The sequence below is a fragment of the Pogoniulus pusillus genome, chromosome 8 (genome assembly GCF_015220805.1).
Source record: "Pogoniulus pusillus isolate bPogPus1 chromosome 8, bPogPus1.pri, whole genome shotgun sequence".
Lineage (NCBI taxonomy): Eukaryota > Metazoa > Chordata > Aves > Piciformes > Lybiidae > Pogoniulus > Pogoniulus pusillus.
Window position 1 is genome coordinate 40,506,622 of NC_087271.1, and position 26,892 is coordinate 40,533,513.

Consider the following 26,892-nt stretch of genomic DNA (forward strand, 5'->3'; position numbering starts at 1 on the left):
AAGGAAAAGAGCTGATTTTCCCTAAAGGGCTCCTGTTGTGCCCAAGCTGGCAGCTCGTGTGCTGCCAGCCGTGGGTGCTGAGCCCACCCCAGCCGGGCACGTGCGTGGCAGCCAGCCTGCTTCTGCCTGCCCTCCCTCCGCAGGGAGCAGCTCCTTCTCCTCGCTCAGCAAAGCCAGACCCTCCCCAGCTTGCCAAATGTCCCTGCCTTTCCCCCACCCCCCCTTCCTTTTCCTTGCGTGTGTGCTGAAATGACACAGCAAGAAACAAGCTGTGTCTGCTGGTGGCCAGCTTTGCAGGCAGGCTCTGGCAGAAGCTGCTGCCCACACCCTGCTGCCTGGCGCGGGCAAGTCTCGCTCCTGGGTCGGCTGCCGGCAGGAAGGGCAAAGCCAAGGGCCAGCGGAGCCACTGATGCTCCACTGCCAATGCTCCAGCTCTGCCTGCCAGCTCCAGGCTCGTGGAGAGGAGGTGGGAAGGTGTCTTGGTGCTGCCAGGCCCCTCTGCCGATCCTCTTTGTTAAGCTCAGAGGTTTAATCCCCTGGGTGGGTTTGGTGCTGAGGAGGCTTTGCGGAGCGGTTCCACACCTCCGTGTTGCTGCACATGCTGCTGTGTGTCTGGGCTGGGCTCTTGGGGGTGTTGAGGTGAGGGGTGTCTGCTGCCCTAGATACTGCAGCTGGAGCTGGGGATCTTCTCTGGCCTCCAGGAAAGATAGAACCATCAAATGGTTTGGGTTGGAAGGGTCCTGTAAAGGCCCTGCAGTAAGCAGGGATGTTTTCGACTAGCCCAGGTTGTTCAGAGCCCCAACAACCTGACCTGGGGTGCTCCCAGGGATGGGACATCTACTACCTCTCTGGGAACCTGAGCCAGCTTGTCACCATCCTCAGTGTAAAGCATTTCTTCCTTCTGTCTAGCCTTAACTCCCCCTCTTTTACTTTCAAACCATCACCTCTCATCCTGTCACAACAGGCCCTGCTGAAAAGCCTGTCCCCAGCTTTCTTGTTGGCCTGTTTAAGTACTGAAAAGCCACAACTGGGTCTCCCTGGAGCCTTCTCTAGGCTGAACAATCTCAGCTCTCTCAGCCTGTCATAGAATCAACCAGGATGGAAGAGACCTCCAAGATCACCCAGTCCAACCTAGCACCCAGCCCTATCCAGTCAACCAGACCATGGCTCCAAGCACCAATTCCAGTCTCCTCTTGAACACCTCCAGGGACAGCGACTCCACCACCTCCCTGGGCAGCCCATTCCAATGCCAATCACTCTCTCTAGCAGGAACTTCCTCCTAACATCCAGCTTAGACCTCCCCTGGCACAACTTGGGGCTGTGTCCCCTTGTTCTGTTGCTGCTTGCCTGGCAGCAGAGCCCAACCCCACCTGGCTGCAGCCTCCCTGCAGGCAGCTGCAGACAGCAATGAGCTCTGCCCTGAGCCTCCTCTTCTCCAGGCTAACCAACCCCAGCTCTGTCCTCACAGTGGAGTGGCTTCAGACCTCACATCATTCCTGTGCCCTTCTCTGGCTCCTCTCCAACAGGAGGTCTATGTCTGCCTTGTGCTGAGGAGTCCAGAGCTGGACCCAGCACTGCAGCTGGAGTCTCACCAGTGTGGAGGTGAGGGACAGAATCACATTTGATGGAGCCTGATCTGCCTCTCTTGGCTTGCAGCATGCTCGAAACAGAGCAGGGATCCAGCCTGGCAACCACCAAGCTCCAAAGGTGATTGGTAGGAAACTGGGCTGCACAGCAAGGCAGAGGATCCAGGTCAAGCTGGAGGGGCAGTGGCACTGGGCTGTGTCCTAGCCTGGCACGGAAGATCTGCACTGGGAGCACTGGTGCAGCCTTAGGCAAGCACTGGGTCTAAGGAAGGCTGCTGAGCTTTGCACAGCAGGAGAAGTTCTTGCTGCCTGTGGGGCAGCTATGCAGTGCCCACACCTGGGGCTGGGGGGTGCAGGAGGAGAAAGGTGGAGATTCAGGAGCAGAGGTGAGGGCAGCTGTGGTGTCACAGTGAGGGACGGCTGAGGAGAGGGAAGCAGCACATGTAGGGATGGGGTCTGCAAATTGATACTGGGGCAACTGGATGCAGCTCCTTAAATTGGAAGAGAACAGGTCAGAGGGTTCTTGTGCCTGAGTCCTTTGAGGAGCAGCTGAGGGAACTGGGATTGGTTAGCTTGAGGAAAAGCAGGCTGAGGGGAGACCTTCTTGCTCTCTGCAACTCCCTGAAAAGAGGTTGGAAAAAGTCTCTTCTCCCAAGTAACAGAGCAAAAGGCCTCAAGTTTTGCCTGGGAAAGTCTAGGTTGGACATCAAGGAAAATTTCTGCCCCAAAAGGTTTGTCAAGTCCTGGAACAGGTTGCCCAGGGCAATGGTGGAGTCCCTATCCCTGGAGGTATTGAAAAGCCATGTGGATGCAGTGCTTTGTGGTGGGATATGGCAGTGCTGGATTGGTGTTTGGGTTTGATGGTTCTGTAGGTCTTTTCCAAATGAAAACAGTTCTGTGTTTGGTTAATAATTGGTTTCCATGCCCTTTGCAAATGTTCTGGTCATTAGTAATGCTTCCAGCAGTACAGGCAGCCAGCAACAGAACAAGGGCACACAGTCTCAAGTTGTGCCAGGGGAGGTTCAGGCTGGCTGTTAGGAGGAAGTTGTTGGCAGAGAGAGTGATTGGCATTGGAATGGGCTGCCCAGGGAGGTGGTGGAGTCACTGTCCCTGGAGGTGTTGAAGCCAAGCCTGGCTGGGGCACTTAGTGCCATAGTCTGGTTGGTTGGCCAGGGCTGGGTGCTAGGTTGGACTGGCTGAGCTTGGAGCTCTCTTCCAACCTGGCTGATTCTATGAAACCAGGGGGGTTGCTGTCTCCCCACTCCTTCTTCTTCTCTGCACACACAAACAGGCTTTGCTGGGTTTTCTGCACCCCTCTGCAGGGACTCCTCTCTGTCCCTGCTACTCCCAAACCATCACAAGACCAGCAAAAGGCAGTGCCACAGATGGGGCGTTGGGCAGTGCAGGAGGTGCCCATCCTTCCAGGACACCCTGGCAACGTGGCTGTGGCAGGCTATGTCCCTCCATGGGCCAGCCCTGACCCTGCAAAGGAAATGCACCAATTTCCTCATTAAGCTGATTGGGAAAAGCAAAGGATTTTCATTCAGATCTTGTCCAGTGCTGGGGTCGCTGATGGATACCAGGCAGGGCTGGCAGGGAGTGAGGCATGGTCCTGCATGCCGGAGATCAAATTACTGCTATTAAAGGGAAGGGAGAGATCTGTTACTGGGCTGGGGAGAGCAGGCAGTGGGTGCTGAGGTCCTGAGGGAACTGGTTAGCCCAAGGAATCTGCTGGAAGGCATTTTAAAAGTTGTTTTTCCTCCTTTCTGTTGGGATATGGAGATTTTGAAGCTGTTGCTGCTGGCCTGTGTGTGATCCTCAGCTGGAAGCAGCAGTGGTCTGCAAGGAGGAACAAGTTGGAGCCACAGTGGTGATGCTAGAGGGATGATGGCATCACCTGTGGAGGGGGTATGGTGGGTTTCACCACCTGGCAAAGCCCACCATGAGTTGCTGAGCTGAGGATTTGGTGTACAAATCAAGGCAGCTGTGGTAGTTCTGCATCTGCTGTCCCAGCAGGTCTGGTCTGCCCTCCGTGTCAGGCAGCAAGCCCCTGGCAAATGCTGGGCAAAGCAGGCATAGCAACCAGGGTGAAGCCTCCTGTCTTTCCCTATCATCACCAAACCCCCTCACTAGGACTGCAGCTGGGGGAGCAGACAGACCTCTCCTGCCCAGCCTTGGTGACTTGGTCACCTCGTCCCTGCTCAGTAAAACCTGCCTGCACTGCAGGCAAAGCCGTGGCTCTCCATGGCATGGGAGATCCCTGGGGGAGGACCATGATGAGAGCAGAATGGGTCTGGCTGTGCTGCTGGAGGTCCTGTGGGCTGACTCCTTCCCTGCAGCATGCTGCTGCCCCATCCCTCGAGCACGTCAGGGCCAGTTGGCCACAGTAATGAGTCTAGATTAACCCAATCTAATTACTTGCCATTTTGGTCTGGATTCAAACAGAAACTACAGAAGCTCTCTCCTAATGTGGATGGATTTTGAGAGGGGACCTGGCTCACATCACTGTATGCCGGTGATGCTGGCCCAGATAGATGTGGAGGTGTCCAGGACACATCACTTGATGGGAGGGGTCAGCTTCCCTGTTCTCCAAGGAAAGCCTGAAGTGGGAGCTCAACTCTTCTGGTAGACATTGGAGAATCAACGAGAGGGGATCTCTGTGTGAATGAAATCCAGTGGCTCCCTGGGCCCTGCTGCTCCCCAGATGAGTTTGGTACCCACAGCCTTGGTCCCCAGTCCTCTTCCCCAAACTAGTGGGAATGAGAGGCCATTATAGTCACCTGGAGCAGGCAGAGCAGGCAGAACATGCTCTCTGTTTATTTGTAGGCAGGAGAGACTGAATTTGTGAGGATTTAGTTGTTTTGTGGTTCCTTTGGTTTTTTTCCCTTCTCCTATAGCAAAGAGCTCCTAAAGTTTCCCACACCAGTGTAGCCCGAGGGAGGGGGTGTGTGGGCTGTGAGCTTGTGCTTTGCATTCAACTCTTGGTGTATATTTAGATTTCTTTAGGCTTCTGGCCCCCTGAGTGAGACCTGCTTCTGCAGCTCCCTGCGCCTTTTCCTGCCCCCTGGAAGAAAATCCAGCCCAACAAACCACAGAACAACACAAGAGCTGCTGAAAGAATCACCTCGAGCCAGGGACTGACATGTGGGAGCTGCTGGGGGTTCACCTGCTGGCTGGGGACTTGCCATGCTGGCTGCCTTTCCTCCCGAGGGTTCTGCTTTCATGCCTTGCTGGCATCAGGGTTTGGAGGCTTTGCTGGCATCAGGATGGGTCGTGTCTGAGATGTGAGTGTGGTGGATCAGCTCCAGCTGGGGATTTCCACCAATGTCTTGGCATAACCAAGCACCCTGGGGTGTGTAGCTCCCTGGGGAAGTGGCAGCTCCGCTCTCCTCAGCAGCGCGGTCACACTGGGTTCTGTTGGTGTCTTGGCTGTGTATGGAGACAGCAGCAAATGTGTTCCTTGGTCTGATGGCCACGGGAGAGTTCATAGAATCAATCTGGTTGGAAGAGACCTCCAAGCTCATCCAGCCCTGTCCAGTCAACCAGACCATGGCACTAAGTGCCTCATCCAGGCTTGGCTTGAGCACCTCCAGGGACAGAGACTCCACCACCTCCCTGGGCAGCCCATTCCAATGCCAATCACTCTCTCTAGCAGGAACTTCCTCCTAACATCCAGCCTAGACCTCCCCTGGCACAGCTTGAGGCTGTGTCCCCTTCTTCTGTTGCCTGGCAGCAGAGCCCAACCCCACCTGGCTACAATGTCCCTTGAGGTAGCTGCAGGCAGCAATGAGCTCTGCCCTGAGCCTCCTCTTCTGCAGGCTGCACCTCCCCAGCTCCCTCAGCCTCTCCTCACAGGGCTGTGCTCCAGGCCCCTCCCCAGCCTTGCTGCCCTTCTCTGGACACCTTCCAGCACCTCAACATCTCTCTTGAATGGAGGAGCCCAGAGCTGGATACAGCACTCAAGGTGTGGACACAGTACTCAAGTTTGGTGGTGGTGCTTTAGGCTGTGGGGTGCATAATGGACAGTTGGTTGTCTTAAAGGGAAGAAGTAGCAAAGATCAGGCACTGGGCAGCTGCTCTGTTTCCCAGAGGACTTGGTTGAGTGACGGAACCTGGCCTGCTGCACAAGGAGCAAGGAGTTTCTTTGTTAAAGGAGTTAAAACATTTGTGTCATTTGGGGATTAAACTCTGGGTGTCTGCACATGGTAACCTCCTGGGACCTTCAGCAAAGCAGAAGAAGACATGCAGGAAGGCACAGTGGTCGAGAGCAATGGACCACTGCCCCACAAAGGGATGATGCCCCAAAGGGGTGAGAAAAGAGGCTGCTCAGCCAAGGCAACCACATCTTGGTGACAAAGAAGTTAGAAAGTGGTAGGGGAGCCACAAGAAGTCATGCTGGCATGGACTTCATGAAGGACACTCAAAGGGATGGTGAGATGGATGGAGAAGAGGAGGTTCAGGGCAGACCTCACTGCTGACTACAACTACCTGAAGGGAGGCTGTAGCCAGGTGGAGTTGGGCTCTGCTGCCAGGCAAGCAGCAACAGAACAAGGGGACACAGTCTCAAGTTATTCCAGAGGAGGTCTAGGCTGGATGTTAGGAGGAAGTTCCTGCTAGAGAGAGTGATTGGCATTGGAATGGGCTGCCCAGGGAGGTGGTGGAGTCACTGTCACTGGAGGTGTTGAAGCCAAGCCTGGCTGGGGCACTTAGTGCCATGGTCTGGTTGATTGGCCAGGGCTGGGTGCTAGGCTGGGCTGGATGAGCTTGGAGGTCTCTTCCAGCCTGGTTGATTCTGTGATAAGATGCAGATGGAAGGAACTTCATGAAGGATGCTCAAAGAGGTGGCGAGAAATGCAGATGGAATGAGATCTGAGCATGCATGGGTATCTTACCCTGGCTTCTGGCCAACACAGAGGCAACAAAAGGCTGGGTAATAGGAAGGAGGACATGGCCAGGAGTGCAGCCAGTGTGGAAGCCAAGGGCTGACACCATCATGGCCATCAGCCTGGTGCTCAGGATGGCTTCCCCTCCGCCCGCCATGCTTGGAGGGAGCTGGCACATGAAATGGCAGGTCTGGTAGCAAGTATTTTTAACAACTCCATCGAGTTGGGGGAGGCACCATCTGACTGGAGAACAGTGAATGCAAGGCCTATATTTAAAAGTGGGGGGAGGAGGGGAAAATAAGTAAGGCAGGCAGGAATAGGACTGGAAGCCTGACCTCGATCGCTTGCCATTTCAGAACAGATTTGGAAGGCAGAAGAGGAAAATGCATCATGGGTTTGCCAAAGATAGGTCATGCCAGGCTAACCTGGCATCAGAGACCCGGAAATGTGTGGAGCTGCTCTTTGTAGTAAAGCTTTTGCTCCGTGGAAGTGTTAATGGAGTGGAGAAGAAGGGAAGGAAAAGAGGAACGCTGCGAGGCAGGCAGGGAAGGGAGCTGTGTGGGGATAGTGCTGAGGGCACGCAGTGGCTGCTGGTGACCAGGGGGGCTCCTCAGGGGTGGCTCACAGGCTTTCCTGTTCCTAGCATTGGTGGCTTCATGGAGCTGGGGGGGATGGAGGCTGCCACCCTAGGCTGGAGGAGTTTAAGGGCTGAAGGAAGAGATGTGGGATGCGGTGAGAAGTGGAAAGCTGTGTGCTTGCTGAGGAACAGCAAAGATATCTCCTAGGAGCCCAAATCTTTCTGGTTGGGAGGTAGCAGTGTGGAGGAGGGGATGAGCAAGTGAGCACAGGGTGACTGCAGGATGGAAGGACCATCATCTCCTGCAGAGATGGAGTAGGACCCATCAGAGTGACTCACTGAGGTCTCTTGTGTCCAGGAAAGATGAACTGAGCTCAGACTGGAGCAGGGAAAGGGCCGCTAGGCAAAATAGCGGGGGAGAGCTAGCCATGCAAGGGAGAACTGGAGGGAGCTAGCAAAGCAGAGGCTGGGGATGGCCATGGTGGCTACCTGTGAACACATCAGCATGGGAAATGGGAGGAGGAGCTGCTTCAGCCAAAGGCCAACGCTGGCAGGAGAAGAGCAAAATGACTGCAAATACACTTAGGCTGAAAATTAGAGTAGCCTTTAGAGCATCTGCTTGAGGAGCCTTCCAGCTGGAACGGTGCTGGCAAGATCTGAGCAACATTATGTGACATGAGGGGGTCTGGACTCTGCAACTGGTCAAGATCTTGGCAGCCTGTGTCTTCCCTCCAGGCTGGGGAGAGCACTGTGGGGCACAGCTTTGGGGCTGACAGGACACATGGGCAGGCATGGTGGTTGCTTTGGCTGTCTGGGTAGATGAGCTTTGGCTTTGGGAGTGGAGAGGTGGGAATGCATCTCCTGTGTGTGCTGATGTCCTGCTTCAGTGAGTGCTTTATGGGCTGGAGAAGCAGGGGTAGAGGTAGGGCCTGTGAAATGCCAAGCCCCTCCTGTCTTCCAGAAATGCCCTCTTGTTCCTCCTTGCCTGGGACCTCTGCAGCCTGGGTGCTGCAGGGTGCCAGAGCAACTCTTCCAGCTTTGTAGAGAGAAAAAGGGGCAGACTTTGGCAGTTGAAGTGAGCAGGTACCACATTACAGACTGAGGCCATCACAGCCTGGCTGGACATCACCAGCCCCTGGTTTTATAAGGGTATGTTGGGGTGTACCCTGGGAAGTTCTGTCTTGGGCCTAGGGAATCTCAGTAAAGCTGGCACCAGGGAGGCTGGTGTGGCTGCTCGGGGCAGGACTCTTCCGGGGGCTGCTGTCATCGGCCAGGGTGGTTGGGGCCATCTCTGAGCTTGCTTTAGCCAGGAATGTGAGCTTGGTTTTGTGGGATGGTTACTGCAGCTCCCCATCCCCTCTCGTGCCTCAGCAATGCCTCTCCTGGAGCTGCTGGATGTGCAGTGCCAGGACATGTAACCCCTTCAGCCCCCTAAAATCTCTCCAATCCCCCTCACCTCCACTCCAATAGGAGCTGGGGACTCAAATGCACATAGAGGTTGGGATTGCAGGGGACCCATCCCATCAGGAGCTGCCAAGCCCCTGCCTCACCTTTCCCAGCTGCCCATTCTCAGTGCCACCAGCTTTGGCTGTGTCCACAAGACAGTGCAGGAGGAGGTGGTCTGGATGCTACTGCTGGCATCGCTGGCTGGTAGCCCTGGGGAGATCACCCTCTGCATCACCATCTCATCCCCTCCCTCTCCTGCTGAGTGGTGCTGGAGAGGCCTCAGGAGGAGTAGCCATGGCCAAGCCTGGGGAAGATGTCTTCTTCACCCGTAGGAAATGAGCTCATCTCTTCTGTATCCTCCGTGCCAAGGACTTTAGGCAAGGCCTGTGGGTTTTGGGCAGGAGCCAGTTGCAAAGACAAGCCCTTCTGGCACAGGTGGAAGGTACCCAATGGCATCTTGGCAGGGTACCAGCCAAGCTCAGACTGAGGGGTTGCACGATGCCTTCAAGACTTAAGCCATGGCAAACGATGCTGTTAGAGCAGGGTACAGTGGCTTGGGTGTCTCAGGAGGGTGGTGGTGAGCACTGGCTGCATGGGATTCCCGTGCCCCTTTCTGTGCTCACTTCTCTCGTGGTCCTGAGGAGAAGGGCTGTCGGTAGAGCAGGAGAGTGCAGGACCTGGAGAAGATGTGTGTGGTTTCCCCGGTGCTGGAAGAGGAGGGTGGTAAGTGTCTTCAGACACTTGAGCTCCAAGCCCTGATTGCTGCTGTGTGCCAGGTCCTCCTCAACACCTCTGCCCACAGCATCCACCTCCTGGTGCTGTGATCGGTGTCTGCGGTGGGATGTGCTTCTTGCCTCGGGCTCAGTGTCAGGGCAGCAGAGTTGCCGCGGTTCCTGCCCATGCCTTGGTCACCGGAGAAAGCCTCCAGCAGGGTGGAGTCCTGGAGACGAGCTTCTCCCCTGCGGAGCTCGGCTCAGCTCCTGCGCTGGCCGACCAGGAGACATGGTGCCAGTGACTCAGACGAAGACGAGGGCTTAATTAGCAGGGGGAGAGGGGGGAAGAGAGAGGAAAGAGAAAGAGCCTTTCATTGCAACGAGATTGATACCACCTCCCCCAGACAGTCACGTTCTGCCGCATCACCCTCCCGCCTGGCGTCATGTGCGCCGTGCCTGACACCGGAGGACAAATGGGGTCTGGGAAGCAGCTGCGAGGGACAGAGGGGAGCTGCTGGGTTAAAAACCTCCCTGAAGAGATGTCTGGAGGGACTGAGCAGGGCTTGCCCACAGCCTTCATAGCTGTTGGGCAAAACTTGGGGCTGCAGGGCCCTGCACCTCTGACACTGTCTTACATGCCCAGCGTCCCCACAGGAATGGTAGGAGGAAGCAGAGAGAGCAGACCTGCTCAATGAGAACTTCTCTTCATAGAGGGCAGTGTGGCTGGGGCACATGCATCTAGTTCCAAGCCCTGTGCCATGGGCAGGGATGCGCCTAGGGGCATCGAGGCAGGGCTGACTGGGAGCTCCCCAGCGCCTGGTGCCCAACCAGGTTTGACAGGCATGGCCACATCACCCACAGGAGCTTGCTGTGGTCAGCCTGAGCAAGAACTGCTGCTGTGCTGAAGCTAACATACCATCCCTCTCACCTGGCTGCTGCTGGAGAAGGCAAATGTCCACACGAGTGTGTTTTTTTCCTCCCTCCAGACCAACGATGCCTTAGGAGCCACCTGGAACTGGCTGTACTTCATCCCCCTCATCATCATTGGATCCTTCTTTGTCCTCAACCTTGTCCTGGGAGTGCTGTCAGGGTAAGTGAGATGCCATCCTTCCTCTCCAGGCCGTGCCTGTTGCATGTCTCTGAGCCCCTCTGACTCTTCCTGCTGCTGTGTGTCCCTCAGCTCCAGTAGCTCTTTACCCCTATCTCCTCCAAACCTACCTCCCTGACAGCAAAGGATCTCTCCTCAGCTCAACTCAGCTCCTTCACTCCCCAAGGAGCTGGGAAAGGGGAAGCCTTAAAGATGCTTTCTTGTTGTTTTGCCTTGTTGAAGAGCTCAGAGGTTTGGCCTCCTGCAAGAAGTGGTCAGTGTTGATCTTCTGCTTGCTTGGGAGTTGCTAGAGGGAGAGACACGGTAGGGGGCTTATGGAAATGTGTTTGAGTCCAGAGTGTGTCTGTAGTGGGACATGTATTTGCTGGCTGATGGAGTGTGGTGGACATGGGCTGGTCTGGGTTTGGGAATGATGTGGGGCACATCTATGCCATGCAGGCTGTGGCTGGGACATGCCCAGTGATGAAGGTGGAGGTGTCTGGAGTGCACATGAAAAAGCCAGGGAGGTAGGGACAATGCAATTGTTCCTCTTCAGCTCTTCCCTGGGGAAAGGAGGTTTTAATCCAAGCCCTTAAGCTGGGTTTGGAGAGAAAAAGGCTTCTTGTCTCCATGACAATGAACTGTGGTCGCATCAGTGCATCCTCAACTTCTGACAGGGGGTGGGGCATGGAAATAGTATGTCCTCTTCTGCACTGGGAGGGGGATGTGGGCTCCTTTGCCCTGGCCACGGGTGGCAGCAGGAGCACTGTGACCCTGCAGAAGGCCAGGATTTTCTCCTAATTGCTCGTGATGGCAGGGAAGACAAAGCCACTGCAGCACTGGTTTGGCCATCTGGAAAGCCCTTTGATGCAGGATCAATATGGAGACTGGTCCTGGTCATTTCTGATACTGTCCTGGGTGTTGCTGTTAGCTGAGGTGTGGTGGTGGTAGCAGTGCTTCTGGAGTAGTAGGCTAGACTTCAGGATCTGGTGGTGGATTGAATTTGTTCAGTGCTTGGTCTGGGGTCTGACTGAGGCCAGAGACTCTGGGAACAGGCTGCAGGAGAACTTCACACAGTGTAGCCGGGAGGGAGCTCCTCTGGAGGATGAGAGTGTCCAAGCAGTGTTCAGTGGTTTTTACATTCTTGTGCCACATCCAGCTTGGGGATTTGAGCAAAGTCCAGCTTAGTGCCAGTGTCAAGCAGGAGCTTGGCCAGAGGAGGGAAGTTAGGAAGCCGACTTGGTCAAGAATTGGAAGAGGCTGCCCAGGGAGGTGGTGTATTCACCGTCCCTGCAGGTGTTGAAAACATGTGTGGACACAGCACTTTGGGGCATGATCTCATGGCTCTGGTGGTGCTGGCTTGATGGTTAGACTCAATGATCTTGCAGGTCTTTTCCAGTCAAAATGAGGCTTGGGGCTGGGTAGCTGGAAGGACCCCTTCCTGCTGTGTTGAATCCCATCAGTGCAGCACATTGTGTGGTGCTGGTGTGAGGCTGAGAGCAGTCTAGGGATGTGGCAAAGTTTCACCTCTCTGACCTGGAAGTCAGCTGCTGGCAGGAGGAGCACAGGGTGCCAAGTGGGATGCACAGCCCATGCTCTGGCCCCTGCTTAGTTTCTTTTTGCTCTGGGCCTGTGCAAGGCAGCTGTTCTTGTGGCCACTGAATTGGACACAATTGTCTAGGGCTCTTCCTAGGCACCGGCTGGCATTTCCACTGTTTGTTTGTGGCTGATAGGGTTTGTATTGGGGAAGGATGCAAGTGGGTGGGTGGCCTAATTGGCAGTGGAGATGCTCTTGTGGTGTGCCAGATACCTAGGGGAAGGCTCGACTGTTCAGCTCCCCGGAGGGCTGAGCGAGGTGAGCAAGTGGAGGTGGTGAGCTGTGCTCTGCCACCTGATGGCAAGGCCACCACGTGTGTCCACCTGCCTGGCCACAGCTGCAGGCATCCTCTGTGGCTTGGCTGGTGCTGGACCTCAGCAGTGGTGCTTGCCAACACTGATGCCTGGTGCTGTGAGGCAGGAGAAGGTACTTCCTCATCTAGACAACGTATGTCCTCGGGTGCCATGAGAAAGGCCTTGCTGCCAGCGTTGCTTGCTTAGCTTTATTGGGTTTAGCACTTCTTGCCATCTTCCTGTGCTGGAAGAGAGTACTTGGCTCTGCTGCTTGAGGGGAAGGGTGTCCTTTGCATCCCCCAGCCTATGACCTGGATGAGCAGGCAGGATCTGCCCAGATCCCCCTGCATGGTTGAGCTGGGAGGAGAGAACATCACTTGGGGGATGAGCTCCATGGGAAACGTCTCCACGCGCAAGAAACCTCTCCCCAGCGCTGGGGGAAGGGAGGCAGCGCAGCCAGCTGACATGGCGCTCGCTCTGTTACCCCGGGGCGCAGCGGCGAGCCCTGCTAGCCTGCGCCCGCGCCGCCCGCGCACCGCGCCATCTGCGCCGGCGAATGGCGAGGTCCACCTGGGATTTCCAGCCTCCCGCTCAAAGTTCATGCTCGCCAGCTGCTGCAGAGCTGCCTCCCTCTGCCCTCGCTTCCTCTCTGCAGCGGTTTTCTTCAGGGGAAGCAATCGAACACCCGAGGCAGGTCTTGAATGCGAAGAGGCTGCAGGAGGACATTTGTGTGTTTAACTCGCCACCATCCGAAGTTTGCCGGAGCCCAGATTTAGCAAGCTCCTGCTTGTGATGCGCATCTCTCCCAGCAGTCAGTTCCCCAACTGTTAAGCTGAGGCATGACCTCTGTGATGTAAACAGCCTGGATCCATCTGCTCCTAAGCGCAAAGTATGTGGGAGAGGAGAAGAAATGATTTCCATCATGCCGCGGCGCCTCGATTTTGCTCTCCAAATACTGAGGCGCACACATGGATGCGATATGCTATTAGGAGGAGATGGAGTCGCTCCAGGCAGGGCCTTCCAGAGCCCGTTCTGCTGGGGCTTTGGCATTTATTTTACTGTGTCTGTTAACTTTCCCCCTCTACGGGTGCAATTATGGATCAATTAATTCTAACTGGAAAGCAGGCGTTGGGGGGGCATGTGTGTGTGGAAATTGGCCCTGTTCCTCTCTGAGAGCAGGTATGAAGCCCAAGGAGATGTGACTGCTCAGCTTTTAAAGCTACACAAGCTACTGAAATCGTTCTGCCAGAAGAGAGGCAGTGGGAGCCAGGGAGGATGGAGCACCAGCTGAAACGCCCTGCTTTCTGCCACGTGGCAGCTGGTGGATCCGGGAGCTCGGGAAGATGCTGAGACAGACTCATACCAAACGTTGCCTGCTGCTGCGCTGTGGCCTGAGGTTGGTGCCATCCAGCGCCCTGCCGCGGTGGGACAGAGCCTACCCCGCTACTCTGCACCTCTTCCTAAGGAGAACCTCTAAAGTGCAGAGAGAGAAGTGTGTTGTGCAGGCATCTCTGGTGTGGGAGGGGCGGCTGAGACCCCCACCCCCCTTACGGCTGCTGTCCTGCTGTGGTTGGTTGGCTTTGAGTCAGGGGCATGCAGAAGTTGCGCTTGCCACAGAGCGGAGTTGAGCAAAGATCTGCGTCCCCTCCCTTGTGAGATGGGTGGGGGGCTGCTGTGCAGTGGCCTCTCGTGTAACAGTTTGGGTCTGTGTGTTCATGCTGCATCTCCAGAGCAGCAGAGACCGGGGAAGAGCTGCGCTGGCCAGTGCCCGCTGCCCGTGACCTGCACGGTGCCATGGCAATAGTAATACATCCCAGTAATGGCCACCGCCTGACTGTCCTAGCCACTGTGCAGGTTCTTGCTGGCAAGACGCTGGCTTGTGTCTAGCTTGTCACTGAGAGCAAGATGAAAGGGCGAAGAGAAAAAATAAGCCAAGCTTGGAGGAGTAACACTGAGGACTCGAGGAGTCTCTGATACCAGGCAGGCTGTGCTTTGGCTCTTCTCTGTCTCCTTTTCCTGGATCCCTCCTCCATTCACCGCAGAATCTGTCCTCCAGTCGAGGTAGGCTTGTAGCTCTGGTGAACTCCTTTCCCCTACGCAGTCTTGCACTTCCAGTCTCCTTCTAGGGGGTCAAAGTTGCTATAATGACTGGAATTCATGGTCTGCAGCAAGAGGACAAGTGCAGAGTGCTGCATCTGGGGAGGAATAATAAACTCCCCAGTACAGGCTGGGAGGTGACTGCTGGAGAGCAGCCCTGTGGAGAGGGACCTGGGGGTGCTGGTGGCTAACAGTTACCCATGGCACAGCAATGTGCCCTGGTGGCCAAGAAGGCCAATGGGATCCTGGGGCGTCTTAGGAAGAGTCTGTCCAGCAGATCAAGGGAGGTTCTCCTCCCCCTCTACTCTGCCCTGGTCAGACCTCATCTTGAATACTGCCTTCAGTTTTGGGCTCCCCAGTTGAAGAGGGACAGGGATCTGCTGGAGAGGGTCCAGCAGAGGGCTAGGAGGATAATGAGGGTACTGGAGGGCTGCCTTATGAGGAGAGGCTGAGGGACCTGGGGCTGCTTAGTCAGGAGAAGAGAAGACTGAGAGGGGATATGATAAATGTTTGTAAGTATCTGAGGTCTGCCAGGAGGTGGGGACAGGCTCTGCTCACTGCTGCCTGGGACAGGACAAGGAGCAATGGGTGTAAGTTGCAGCACAGGGGGTTCCAGCTCAGCACAAGGGGGAACTTCTTTCCTGTAAGGGTCCCACAGCACTGGAACAGGCTGCCCAGAGAGGTTGTGTAGAATCTCCTTCTCTGGAGACTTCCCAGGCCTGTCTGGATGTGTTCCTCTGTGCTCTGTGTTAGATAGCATTGTCCTGCTCTGGCAGGGGGGTTGGACTGGATGATCTCCATGGGTCTCTTCCAACCCCTGACATCCTGTGAGCCTGTGAGGAGATTAGAGGGTGCAGAGTGGAAGGTGATGCTGCTTGATCTAGGAAAGCTGGGTCTTTAAGTCTGCAGAAGACCTCTGGAAGCCACTGGCAGAGCAAGAAGTTGAGCACAATGGCAAGAAAAGTGAAATCCATCTACCTTGTACCAAACAAGAGAGTAATTTAAATCCTCCTAATTGCTTCCACTCATCCTGGTGATGTTCAGTCTTTTCTCCCTTTAAGTCTTTTCTGCCCCCCACCCCCAGCTCTTGCACTAAGCCTTTGAAAGAAAAGACTAATGTTATAATTAAAGGATCAATTTGGCAAGACTTCTTTGTCTTAAGATCTTCCTTCTTTCAGGTTGGGTTAGTGCTGCCTTCCTAGTCTCCCGAGAGTTTTCTTCAGCTCCTTCAGGAGCCTTCTGTACCATCTCTGAAATCTTTTCACTTGGCTTAATTTGAATTAGTTTTTTCCCCCTCAATCCAATTTTGAGGAATAACAAATGATGAATAAAATTCATTTTTATAGCAATTAATAATAAGGACACTGAAGGAACAAGTGTACACATTCAGTGGAGGCAGGGACTTCTGGCATCTGGGCTGCAGCAGAAGTGTGGCCAGCAGGGCCAGGAGGTGATTCTCCTCCTCTGCTCTGCTCTGCTGAGACCCCACCTGGAGTACTGCATCCAGCTCTGGAGCCCCCATTACAAGAGGGCTGTGGAGATTCTGGAGCACATCCAGAGAAGAGCCACGAGGATGTTCAGAGGGTTGGAGCAGCTCTGCTGTGAGCACAGACTGAAAGAGTTGGGGCTGTGCAGGCTGCAGCAGAGGAGGCTCCCAGGGGACCTTCTTGTGGCCTTCCAGCATCTGAAGTGGGCTACAAAAAAGCTAGGGAGGGACTTCTGAGGCTCTCAGAGAGTACCAGGGCTGGGGGGAATGGAGCAAAGCTGGAGGTGGGGAGAGTGAGGCTGGAGGTGAGGAGGAAGTTGTTGAGCATGAGAGTGGTGAGAGGCTGGAATGGGTTGCCCAGGGAGGTGGTTGAGGCCCCATGGCTGGAGGTGTTTGAGGCCAGGCTGGCTGAGGCTGTGTGCAGCCTGCTCTAGGGTAGGGTGTCCCTGGGCATGGCAGGGGGTTTGGAACTGGCTGCTCCTGGTGCTCCCTTCCAACCCTGACTGATTTCATGATTCTTGTTACCGGCTCTATGCAAAACTTGAACCCTGTGGGTTTGAGCTGGGTCAGGTGGTTTGAAGCCAAAAGCATCCAGGAAGAGGATTAGTGTCTTGGAGGCAGGTGGTTTGTGGACAGGAAAGCAGGGAACAAGTCACCAGGCTGCAGGGAGACCTGTGGAGATGGGGAGGGACAGCAAGGTGCCAACAAACACACCTGAGGAGTGCTCCGTGCGAGCTGGGGAGCGTCGTTGCCGCTTGGTTGTTGCTTTGGGTTTGTTGTTCTTTAATGGTTGTAGCAGCTCAAGGAGTGGCTCAGGTGAGATGTAAAATGGCTGTGCCGGTTCTGTGTTTGGAGATGCATGAGCAGGAGCTGCTTTTGAATGGAGGTGTGGGTGGGATGGGGAGGAGGACTGTGATGCCTCCTGCCAGGTCCCCCAGCACTGTCACGGGAGGCATCTCGGTTGGGCCGTGTTTGGCTGAGAAGCTGCCACGCTCGTCCCTTTGTTCTGGCAGAGCTCCTGTGTCACCCATGTGGTATTTGAACATGAGTGAAGCAAAGCAGCCTTTGAGATCTTCATCTCTGTTCAGCAGCCAGGTGGGCATCCATATTCAGTGAGTGAGTCTCTGCCTCTGCTCTGCGGAGGGCCTCCGAGCCCTTTATGAACAAGAGCGGCTCTCTGGTGTGCCGTGTCCCCCCCGGTGCTGCCGGGGATGATGACTCCTCTTACTGCCAGCCAGGCAGGGCAGAAAGAAATCCACAACAAAGAGACGGCTCTGGCTGGCTGTCCCCTTTGATTCCTCTTTGCAAACGAGCTGCCAGTGCGTCGCAGCCTCTTCCGATCGGCTCTTAGCTGGTGCCTCCTTGCAGATCTGCTCGGGACTGCCTGTTGTGCATGGACCGTGGGTGAAAGCCTTGGGCTTGATCCTCTCGACACAGCACTCAGCAGATAATTCTTGCTTACAGATTGCTTTACATAGAATCACAGAATGGTAGGGGCTGGAAGGGCCCCAAAAGATCATCTGGTCCAAGCCCCCCACCAGAGCAGGGCCACCTGGGGGGTTTTGGGGTGTTTGTTTGTTGGGGTTTTTTGGGAGGTGTTGTTGGTTTTTGTTTTTTACAGTCCAGGTTAATCCCACGTCTCCCCCATCTCCCATTTTGCTCCATTTTCCTTCCTTTCTTTCCATCACTTTCCTTTCCTCTCCATCTTCCTCTTTTCCCCCATCTTCCTCTTTCCATCTCACTCCTTTTCCTCTCCATCTCCCTCCTTTCAGCACCACTTCCCCTTTCCCACCCCACACAGCAGTTTCCCCTTCTTTCCCCCAAACCCACAGCACATGGGTTCTGTTGGAGTCTCCTCCCACCCCAGGTGTGACCACTTTGCCCTCCCTGCCCTCTCCCCTGTTTAATTGGCCCCAGGAAAGGCAGGAGCCCCAAGCTTGCCCAAGTGGGCAGAGGGATCCTCCTCCTGTCGCCACTGGCGAGTGCCCATGGTGCACACTGGATGAATGGGAGTGGGATCTAAAGGCTGGGGGGCCTGGTGGACCCTGGGGTAGGCAGGAGGAGGCTTGATGGTCACCCATGGGTGTTGGCTTCGCCTCCTTCCTTAGACTGAGCTCCTTAGACTGAGCTGCTTCTTTCTGCTCGCATCACAGAACTGTAGAGATTGGAAGAGATCTCGAGAGATGATCCAGTGCAGCCTCCCTGCCAAGGCAGCATCCCCCAGGGTAGTTCACACAGGAATGCAGCCAGGCAGGTTTTGAAAGTCTCCAGAGAAGGAAACTCCACAACCTCTCTGGGCATGTCCCTCAGCACTGCATCTACACAGCTTTGAAACCCTCCCAGGGATGGGGACTCCACCACTGCCCTGGGAAGTCTAGGACAGGCCTTGGCAACCCTCAAGGGAAAGAAATTGTTCCTCTTGTCCAACCTAAACCTCCCTTGAGGCAGCTTGAGGCCATTTCCTCTCTTGTTCCTTGAGAGAAGAGACCAACCCCCATCTGGCTCCAACCCACTTTCAGGGAGTTGTAGAGAGCCAGAAGGTCTGCCCTCAGCCTCCTTTTCTCCAGACTGAACAACCCCAGTTCCCTCAGCTGACCCTCACCAGCCCTCTTCTCCAGACCCCTCACCAGCTACTTTGTGCTTCTCTGGACCTGCCCCTGCACCTCAATGTCCTTTGTGGAGTCATTTTTCATCATTGAATGTTTTGGGTTGGAAGGGACCTTTAAAGTCGGCTCCCCCTGCCTCGGGCAGAGAGATCTTCAGCTAAGAGCAGGTTGCTCAGCTTTTGGAGTTGCTCATTCCAGGTCATCATACAGGGCTGGGTGTTAGGTTAGACTGGATGATCTTGGAGGTGTCTTCCAACCTCGTTGATTCTGTGACCCCCATCTCATTCCAACCTCCTTTCAGGGGGTTTTAGAGAACAATGAGGTCTTCCCTTAGCTTTCCCTTCTCCAGACTAAACAATCCCAGTTCCCTCAGCCCTTGGTGGTTTCAAGAGGTACGTGAGGAGTTTAGCTTGGTCACCTTGGTTAATGACAGAGATCATGCAGCCATAGCTGCTGCTCTTTGACTTGGTGGCTGGCTTTGGAGACACCCAGTTCCTCCATGAGCCACTGCATCCTTGCAAGGAGGCACTGGGGGGTGCTGGCAGTGGATCATGTGCTGTTACCAGTGCTTTGCACATCGTGGGCAGCTGTTTGTTTGTTTTCCAGTGGTGTAGTGACATCTCTAGCAGCTGCACTGGGGGGTTCACTCTTGATGCTTCATCCTGAATTCCTTCTATCTGTGTGCTGAAGGCACCAATTAGAGTGCTGAGATGCTCCTGGGAAGTTAACATGATGAAATGCTGACAATTAGTCATACTTTTCCCCCTCTGTGCTGTAACTCACCTGCAGTACTGGCCACATGCCTTTTAGCTGCAGATTGCTGTCACTTGCAAATGGAGACCATCAAGCTCTTCTCCACTTGCAGAGGATAAAAACTGGAGCATAGCAGGGAAGGGGAGGAGTGAGGTTCCTCCAGCACTGCATGAACCAGTGGGAGTGCTTGTGAACAAAGCCCGGGGCTCTTGAAGCGGTGAAGCTACACTGCTTGGCCCAGCCCTGCCTGGTAAGAGGCAAATAAAACCCAGAGCTCCCATCTCCGCTGCTCACCGCTGCAGCTGCCACAGCCTCCACCACCTTGCTGCAGTTTTCTTGAGCGTGCTGTTGCTGCCTCTGGTGCAACACTGCAAGCAGCAGACTTCCCTGAGCAATGGGGGCAGAGATGCCAACCTCATCTTGGAATGTACCTTGGAAAGGGGCTGAAATGGAGGCTCTGCAACTGCAATGCCTGTGGCTTGCTTCTGCGGGTGGTGTTTGTTCTCTTGGTCATTTAGTTGTCTCTCCTTTGGAATAATGACCTCCCCAAAACTCTCAGCTGCTCTAGGCCCAATCTAAGAGTTGTGGAAAGCCTGCCTGGTTTTTTAAAGGGGACAGCAGGGTTGAGCTGAAGGCAAAGCAAACATCCCTGTGTGTGTTTCTCGCTTGGATCGTGCGGTCCTGCTTGCTCTTGGAGAGCGTGCACGGAGCGTACGGAGAGGGACTGGTTCCACCCTGCAACCCAGAGATTCAACCAGACACCTGTGTCTCCACTGGCATCCTCTGGTGAGGGACAGGCTTTGCAGCAAGGCACTGCTGGTGCCCAGCCATCTTCCCAAGCAAAGAATGAGCCAGTTCTTGCATGAAGGAGAGCTTGTTGTCTGAAGCTGACTGCAGACAAGCAGTGGGGATTAGTTAAGAGAAGAGATATTTAAATCCTTGCTGTTCAGTGCACTCTGTTCCCCAGCAGCAAATGCAAAGTGAGCTCTGCATTTCTTACTGCTTTGAGTCATTTTGGTGTCGCCACTTCTGCTCTGGCTCTCCATCAAATATGAATTATTTGAATTCTTGGACTTTGTCTTCAGAGTTGCCCAAAGCTTGCACCTGATAGATCCCATAACATAACTGGCTTAAAAGTGACTCTGTCCCTGCTGGTTTGGGCTCTACATAGAGCCATGATGACCAAAGCCTCCTTAGTGATTTCTTTGATGAGCTCTTTAGTTCTGAGAGTCTTGACTTTGGCTCTGGTGGCTGCTCATCTGGAGCCCTTCTGTCCTCTGCCCACCTGTGGAGGGAGTTTCCCATTTGGGCTGCCTTCTCTCTGTGTCTTCACGTTGTCGTTGTCTGTCCCTTCTACCTCAGTTTTTGTTCACTTGTCCTCTTTGTGTAGAGTGTCAATGCAAAGGAGTGTGGTGAGGTCTTTCTGAACCACTCATGCTGCTCAGTGTCAATCCAGTCTAATGCAAGCCCCCTTGGGACCTTGTAGAAGTGACAGATATCAGCAAGTACCTGTAATAAAATCTGATTTAAATCAATCCTAGAATGCTAGGTTGGAAGGAACCTCAAGGATCATCTGGTCCAACCTTTCTTGGCAAAAGTAGGGTCTAGACAAGATGGTCCAGCACCCAGTCCAACTGAATCTCTAAAGTGGCCAACTCTGAGGGCTCCACCACTTCCCTGGGGAAATTGTTCTAATGGTTGTTCTCATGGTGAAAAATGTTCCTTTTGTGTCCAGTTGGAGCCTCCTCAGGAGTAGCATTTGCCCATTAATTCCTGTTAAAAGGGAGTCTCCATGATGCTCAGAGGCTGCAGCAGCTCTGCTATGAGCACAGACTGAAAGAGTTGGGGTTGTGCAGGCTGGAGCAGAGGAAGCTCCCAGGTGACCTTCTTGTGGCCTTCCAGGATCTGAAGGGGGCTATGAAAAAGCTGGGGAGAGACTTTTGAGGCTGTCAGAGAGTGACAGGACAGGGGGGAATGGAGCAAAGCTGGAGATGGGGAGGTTCAGGCTGGCCATGAGGAGGAAGCTGTTGAGCATGAAAGTGGTGAGAGGCTGGAATGGGTTGCCCAGGGAGGTGGTTGAGGCCCCATGGCTGGAGGTGTTTGAGGCCAGGCTGGCTGAGGCTGTGTGCAGCCTGCTCTAGGGTAGGATGTCCCTGGGCATGGCAGGGGGGTTGGAACTGGCTGCTCCTTGTGGTGCCTTTCAACCCTGACTGATTCTATGATCAGTCCTTAGGAGACCCCACTTATGGCAGATTGCCAGTTTGAGCTATTTACCACCACACCTATAGGTGCAGCCTATCAACTGTTTTCCACCCTCCACACAATCCTCTTGTCTAGGCCCTAACACATGGAACTGTCTAGGAGAAGGCTGTGGGAAACCACATCTAAACCCTTGTTGCAATCCAGGTAGGTGGTCACAAGCTTTATCCAAGGTAGAAGGTAGCCATCAACCTCTGGCCCTTCTTGAATAATGTAATGGGTGCTCTTAGGGCTGGTATCTCCCAGCTCCTTCCCTTTTCACTGTTTGATGTCACCAACAGCTTGTCAGCTCTCCGTCCCCCAGCCCGGGTGGCTGCTGGCATGCTATAAATGTGCTCTCTTTCGCATCGTCAGCTTCTTGCTGCAGCTTCGTCACAACGTGGCGAGCACCTAACCCCCCCGAGGGGCACAGGCATGGCCCAAAGCCACCACTGAGGGGCGCTGCAAGAAACGAGATGTTTCTGTTTGCCTTTGGTTTTGGGTAGTCTTTCTTTTCACCACAGTGCTTCATGGAAAGACTTTCTTGAGGCAGCCCACACACAATAAAGATTAGGGTCATGGAATAGTTTGGGTTGGAAAGGACCTTTAGGATCATAGAATCAACCAGGTGGGAAGAGACCTTCAAGTTCATCGAGTCCACCCTAGCACCCAGCCCTGTCCAGTCAGCTAGGCCATGGCAGTAAGTGCCTCATCTAATCTTTTCTTGAACACCTCCAAGGATGGCAATCCACCAATTCCACCCACATTTAGAGTGGTCAGGCATTGAAACAGGTGGATGAGGGAAGGTGGTGGAGCCACCATCCATGGAGGTGTTCAAGAAATGGACATGGCAGCTTGGGACATGATTTAATGACTGTGGTGGTGTTCAGGTTCATGTCTGGATTTGATGATCTTAGAGGTCAAAGGATGTATCTGGTTGGAAAAGACCTCCAAGACCATCCAGTCCAACCTTTGACCCAGGAGTGAAGGGCCAACACTGAACCATATCCCTAAGCTCCAGGTCCACAGGCTGCTTGAACACCTCCAGGGATGGCAACGGGGATGGCCTTTTCCAGATGAAACAGTCCATAGAATCAGTTCTTTGATCCAACTTCAGGTGGCTTCAAGGTCATCTTGGGCAGGGCTCTGAATCATCTCTGACTTATGGAAAGTCAAGGCAACTTCAATGAAGCACTTTGCCCTTCTCCAGAAAACACGCTGCCTCCTTCAAAGCAGAGAGGTGAAGCACACTGTGTCTGTGCCAAGGTGCTGGTCCCTTTTGGACCCTCTGCTCTAGCCTTCGCTGTTGGTTCAGCGCAGAAGCGCTGGTCTGCGGCGCTGGCTCTGCTGTGCCTGCTTCCCACCGTCTGTTTGAGCTGAAGTGCCAGGTTACAGACTGCACAGTCAGTTCAACACTCTCACTTGAGCTCCTTTACACCTCTTGGGTAAATACCACCTGATCCCTCTGGTTTGCAACTGTCTCAGCCCTGTTTTCCAACCCCTCTGTTGGTGGTTCCATCCCCATATCTCCTCCAACACCCTCCTGGCAGTTGAAGGTGGTTTATTCCTCAAGTTGTGGTGCTCAAACCTGAGGCAGAGCCATAAGCTGGGACCTCCGAAGTGCTGAGGAGAGCAGCAGCCTTACCTGATGTCTTGCAGATGGTGTTCCTTGTTATGCATCCCATTATAGAAGTGGCTTTTACTCCCAGCACCGTGGTACTGCTGCCTCAGCCTGTGATAGGTATTTCTCCTCTTCCCACCTTATCCTTTCTGCTGCTTCATGTCGTTTTAAAACCAGATTGTTGAATTGTTTGTTGGAGACATCTTTGGTTTGTTGGAACTGATCTGTTGGTGGCAAAAGGCAACAAATTGATGGGCTTGAAGGTGTTTGGCTTGTTGCTTCAGACTGTGGAAGCCACAATGCCGATGTGACCACCATTATAGATCTACTCTGAACTCAAGCTGCAAGAGAGGAGAAAAGCTCAGTATCTGTGATTTCTTCTCTTAACTGCTTTGTGGTTGTTTGTGGGGTTTGGGGATTTTTTTTGTTTGTTTGCTTGGTTTTCTCCATTCCACTTCTTTTGTTTCAAAAAGGGGGCCCATTTTCAAGATAGATGCTTCCACTTGGCTTTTTCTCCCATTAAAACCAGACCTGGGATCTCCAGTCCTTTGGGCAAGGCGCACGGATGCAGTGAAAACATTGCTGCCTGGTGCCAGTGAGGAGAAAGGTGGCCAAGTACATTGGTGTCCCCTCAAGACCTGCCAGCAGCAGAGGCGCTCTCAGGCCACGTGAGGGGAATGCCAAGGCTGTAGAGGAGAGTTTTCAGGCAAAAGAGGAGCATGAACCATCTGTGCTCCAGTCACCCTGGCAGGCTGGCTATGCCGTACGGATGGATGGTGCCCTTGTGTGCGGGAGGACAGATGGTAGGTTGCTCCCCAGCTCCCACCACAACCTTCAGCGCTCGTCTCCATCACTTGCTGTGTGCCTTTGGCTTTACAAGGCCCAGCAGGGAAGGGCTGTGAATGGAGCTCAGCTTTTGTAGATGGATGTTTTCACGCTGTTGGTGTCAGGATTTGGTGCCAGGAGACTCAAGTGGACAAAGAGAAGTGTTGCTGGTGGGGGCTGAGCAATCTGCTGGGGACCTCTGAGGTTTCTTGCACGGTGAGCAGCATGGCTCTAGGCTCTTTACAAGTCAAAATTAGGCCTAGCAATGGCTTGCCCAGGGAGGTAGTGAGGTCCCCAATCCCGGGGGTATTTAGGAGTTGTGTAGATGTACTGCATAGTGATATGGTTTAGTCAAGTACTTGTCACAGAACGGTTTTGGCTGGAAAAGGCCTCTAAGGTCATCGGGTCCAACCATCAGCCTAACACCATGGCCATTAAACCATGTCCCAGAGTGCCATGTCTGCACGTCTCCTGGCACAATTTCAGGCCATTTCCTCTCATCCTATCACCTAGTACTAGAGAGAAGAGACCAGTCCCCACCTTACTCCAGCCTCCTTTCAGGTAATTGCAGAGAGCAATGAGGTCTCCCCTCAGCCTCTTCTTCTCCAGACTAAACAATCCTGGTACCCTGAGCCACTCCTTGTAAGACTTGTTCTCTAGACCCTTCACCAGCTTTGTTGCCCTTCTCTGGACATGCTCCAGCACCTCAATGTTGTTCCTAGAATCATAGAATCAACCAGGGTGGAAGAGACCTCCAGGCTCATCCAGTCCAACCTAGCACCCAGCCCTGGCCAATCAACCAGACCATGGCACCAAGTGCTTCAGACAGGCTCTTATTCAACACCTCCAGGGATGGTGACTCCACCACCTCCCTGGGCAGCCCATTCCAATGCCAATCACTCTCTCTGCCAGGAACTTCCTCCTAACATCCAGCCTATACCTCCCCTGGCACAACTTGAGACTGTGTCCCCTCATTCTGTTGCTGGGTGCCTGGCAGCAGAGCCCAACCCCACCTGGCTATAGCCTCCCTGCAGGCAGTGAGGGGTCTAAAACTGAACCTTATATTCAAGGTGCAGCCTCACCAGTGCCGAGGACAGGGACACAATCTCTTCCCTGCTCCCGCTGGCCATACTGTTCCTGATCCAGGCCAGGATGCTGTTGGCCTCCTTGGCCACCTGAGCATGCTGCGGTCAGTGTCACCGCTTGTAATTGGCCTCGACGATCTCAAAGGTCTGCTCCAGCCTAGTCTCTTATTCTATGATCCTGCAATTTGACCCAAACACATTGGGGCCAGAGCCCTCCAACGGGTGCAAGCGCCGGGCGCGCTGGGCAAGGTGCAGCCCTGCCCGCGCCTTGGCGCCTTCCCAGGCAGCTGTCAGTCAGCAGAGCTGGCCCTGCTCTCGCTCGCACACGGTATTATCTCTACCCGCTGCTGCAAATTGGCTCTGAGCAATCCTTGATCTGTCAGCATCGCCTACCCACTCTCAGATGTCACCAGCCCCCGCTGCTGCCCTGCTCGGTAACGTGTCTCTCTGAAATGTAATAATTCATTAAGTTGAGCTTAACTTTCTTTTTTTTCCCCCCCTTTTCCCCCCTCCCCCTTTCTTTACCCCCTCCCCTCTCTGCCACCCCTTCTTCCTTGCTAATGGACAAAAGCAATTAAGCTCCATTAGGGATCAAGTGTGTGGGAACTGTCTCCCTCGGAGACGCTGTGCAGCTGCACTGCTGCCTTGTCCCTGGATGCTTGTGGCACCAGTTCCTAGCAGTTCAGAGGGTTGGGTAAGGGGGAAATGGTGCTCAGCAATAGGGGGACTGGAAAAGGTGATCCCAGTCCCTCTTCTGGGAGATGATTTGAAGCTCATCTGCTCCTTCTGGCTGGATTTCATCATTGACACCTGAGGATGGTGATGATGCCTTCTCTTGCCATGCAGCAAAAGGAGACAGCAAGTGCAGCAGAGGAAGAGCTGGAAGGCAGAGGGGTGGGCAAGAGAGGTGGCAGTGAGGGGCCAGATTCAAGCTAATGTAAAGCATGGAAGCTTTTCAGGTGCTCTTTGTCACGGAATGTATCTGTGGGGTTCTGCTGGTGAAAGCTCTGTCAAGGCTCTGCTATCCCTATTGTCTGTGGGACACTGGAGGACCAATGAACCCAGCCAGAGGGAGAGAGGCAACTTCCCAACTGACTCTGGCTGCAGGCAGTGTCTTTGAATGTCCTGACATCCCAAATTTGCTCAGAAGAGCCAGCAAAGGATGGTGGCACAGCCAGAGCAGCCCTGCCTTTCCTCCAGCTAGGACAAGGAGGGGTTTGGCATGGCATGCCCAAAACCAGGAGTGCATTTTGCTGCTGGCTGCGGGAGCTCCTTCCTTCTCCCCCATCTCCTCCCGCCCTCCTTCCCCTCCACAGAGGCTGCTTTTCTCTCCCTTGCTTTTTGTTCTCTCCCCCTTCCCTGCCCCAGGAAGAAAGTCTCATTGCAGTCTGAAAGCCAGCAGCGAGGGGGAGAGTCATTTGCTGTTAATGCCAGAGCGGCAGGAAACTTCACCTTCCCGGGGTGGAATTAAAATCGCTTGAATTGTTTGGGGATCTCAAACGAGAGGCGCAGGGAACATTCAGGGCTGCTCACACAAACAGGCGCGTGCACACACATGCCAAAGCCCACACAGCATTAAGGGTGTAATAGCTCAGCCTGGGTAATGCACTTGAACTCCCTCTGCAGCAGACAGACCAATTCTTTCAGCTCTTCTGAATCATGGGGGTTTTTTCTCCTTTTTGAAGCTGGAGATTGCTGCTTGTCTCCAGGGAGAGAGACATTTGTCTTGCAGAGAGAACAGTGCCATTTGTTCCTCACAGTCATGCTTTCCTCCAAGCAGCCTGGGATCAGGAAGGGGCTGAGGGCACAGCCTAGGCTACTCCATGAAATTGGTGCTCTGAGTCCACCGAGGCTTGAGGGACCTTGAGAGGTTGTAGCCAGGTGGGGGTTGGTCTCTTCTGCCAGGCAAGCAGCAACAGAACAAGGAGACACAGTCTCAAGTTGTGCCAGGGCAGGCTCAGGCTGGATGTTAGGAGGAAGTTCCTGGCAGAGAGAGTGA

At 54.2% G+C, this 26,892-nt stretch overlaps 1 protein-coding gene across 6 annotated transcripts in view; it reads left to right on the forward strand.

Annotated features, from left to right (window-relative positions):
* The window catches only part of CACNA1E (calcium voltage-gated channel subunit alpha1 E), a 169,703-nt gene that overhangs the window by 88,024 nt on the left and 54,787 nt on the right, over positions 1-26,892 (forward strand). For all 6 annotated transcript variants that reach the window (XM_064148192.1, XM_064148189.1, XM_064148188.1 and 3 more), the window contains exon 9: positions 10,192-10,295. In XM_064148192.1, coding sequence (XP_064004262.1) covers positions 10,192-10,295 — 104 coding nt within the window. The remainder of the gene's footprint in view (positions 1-10,191; positions 10,296-26,892) is intronic.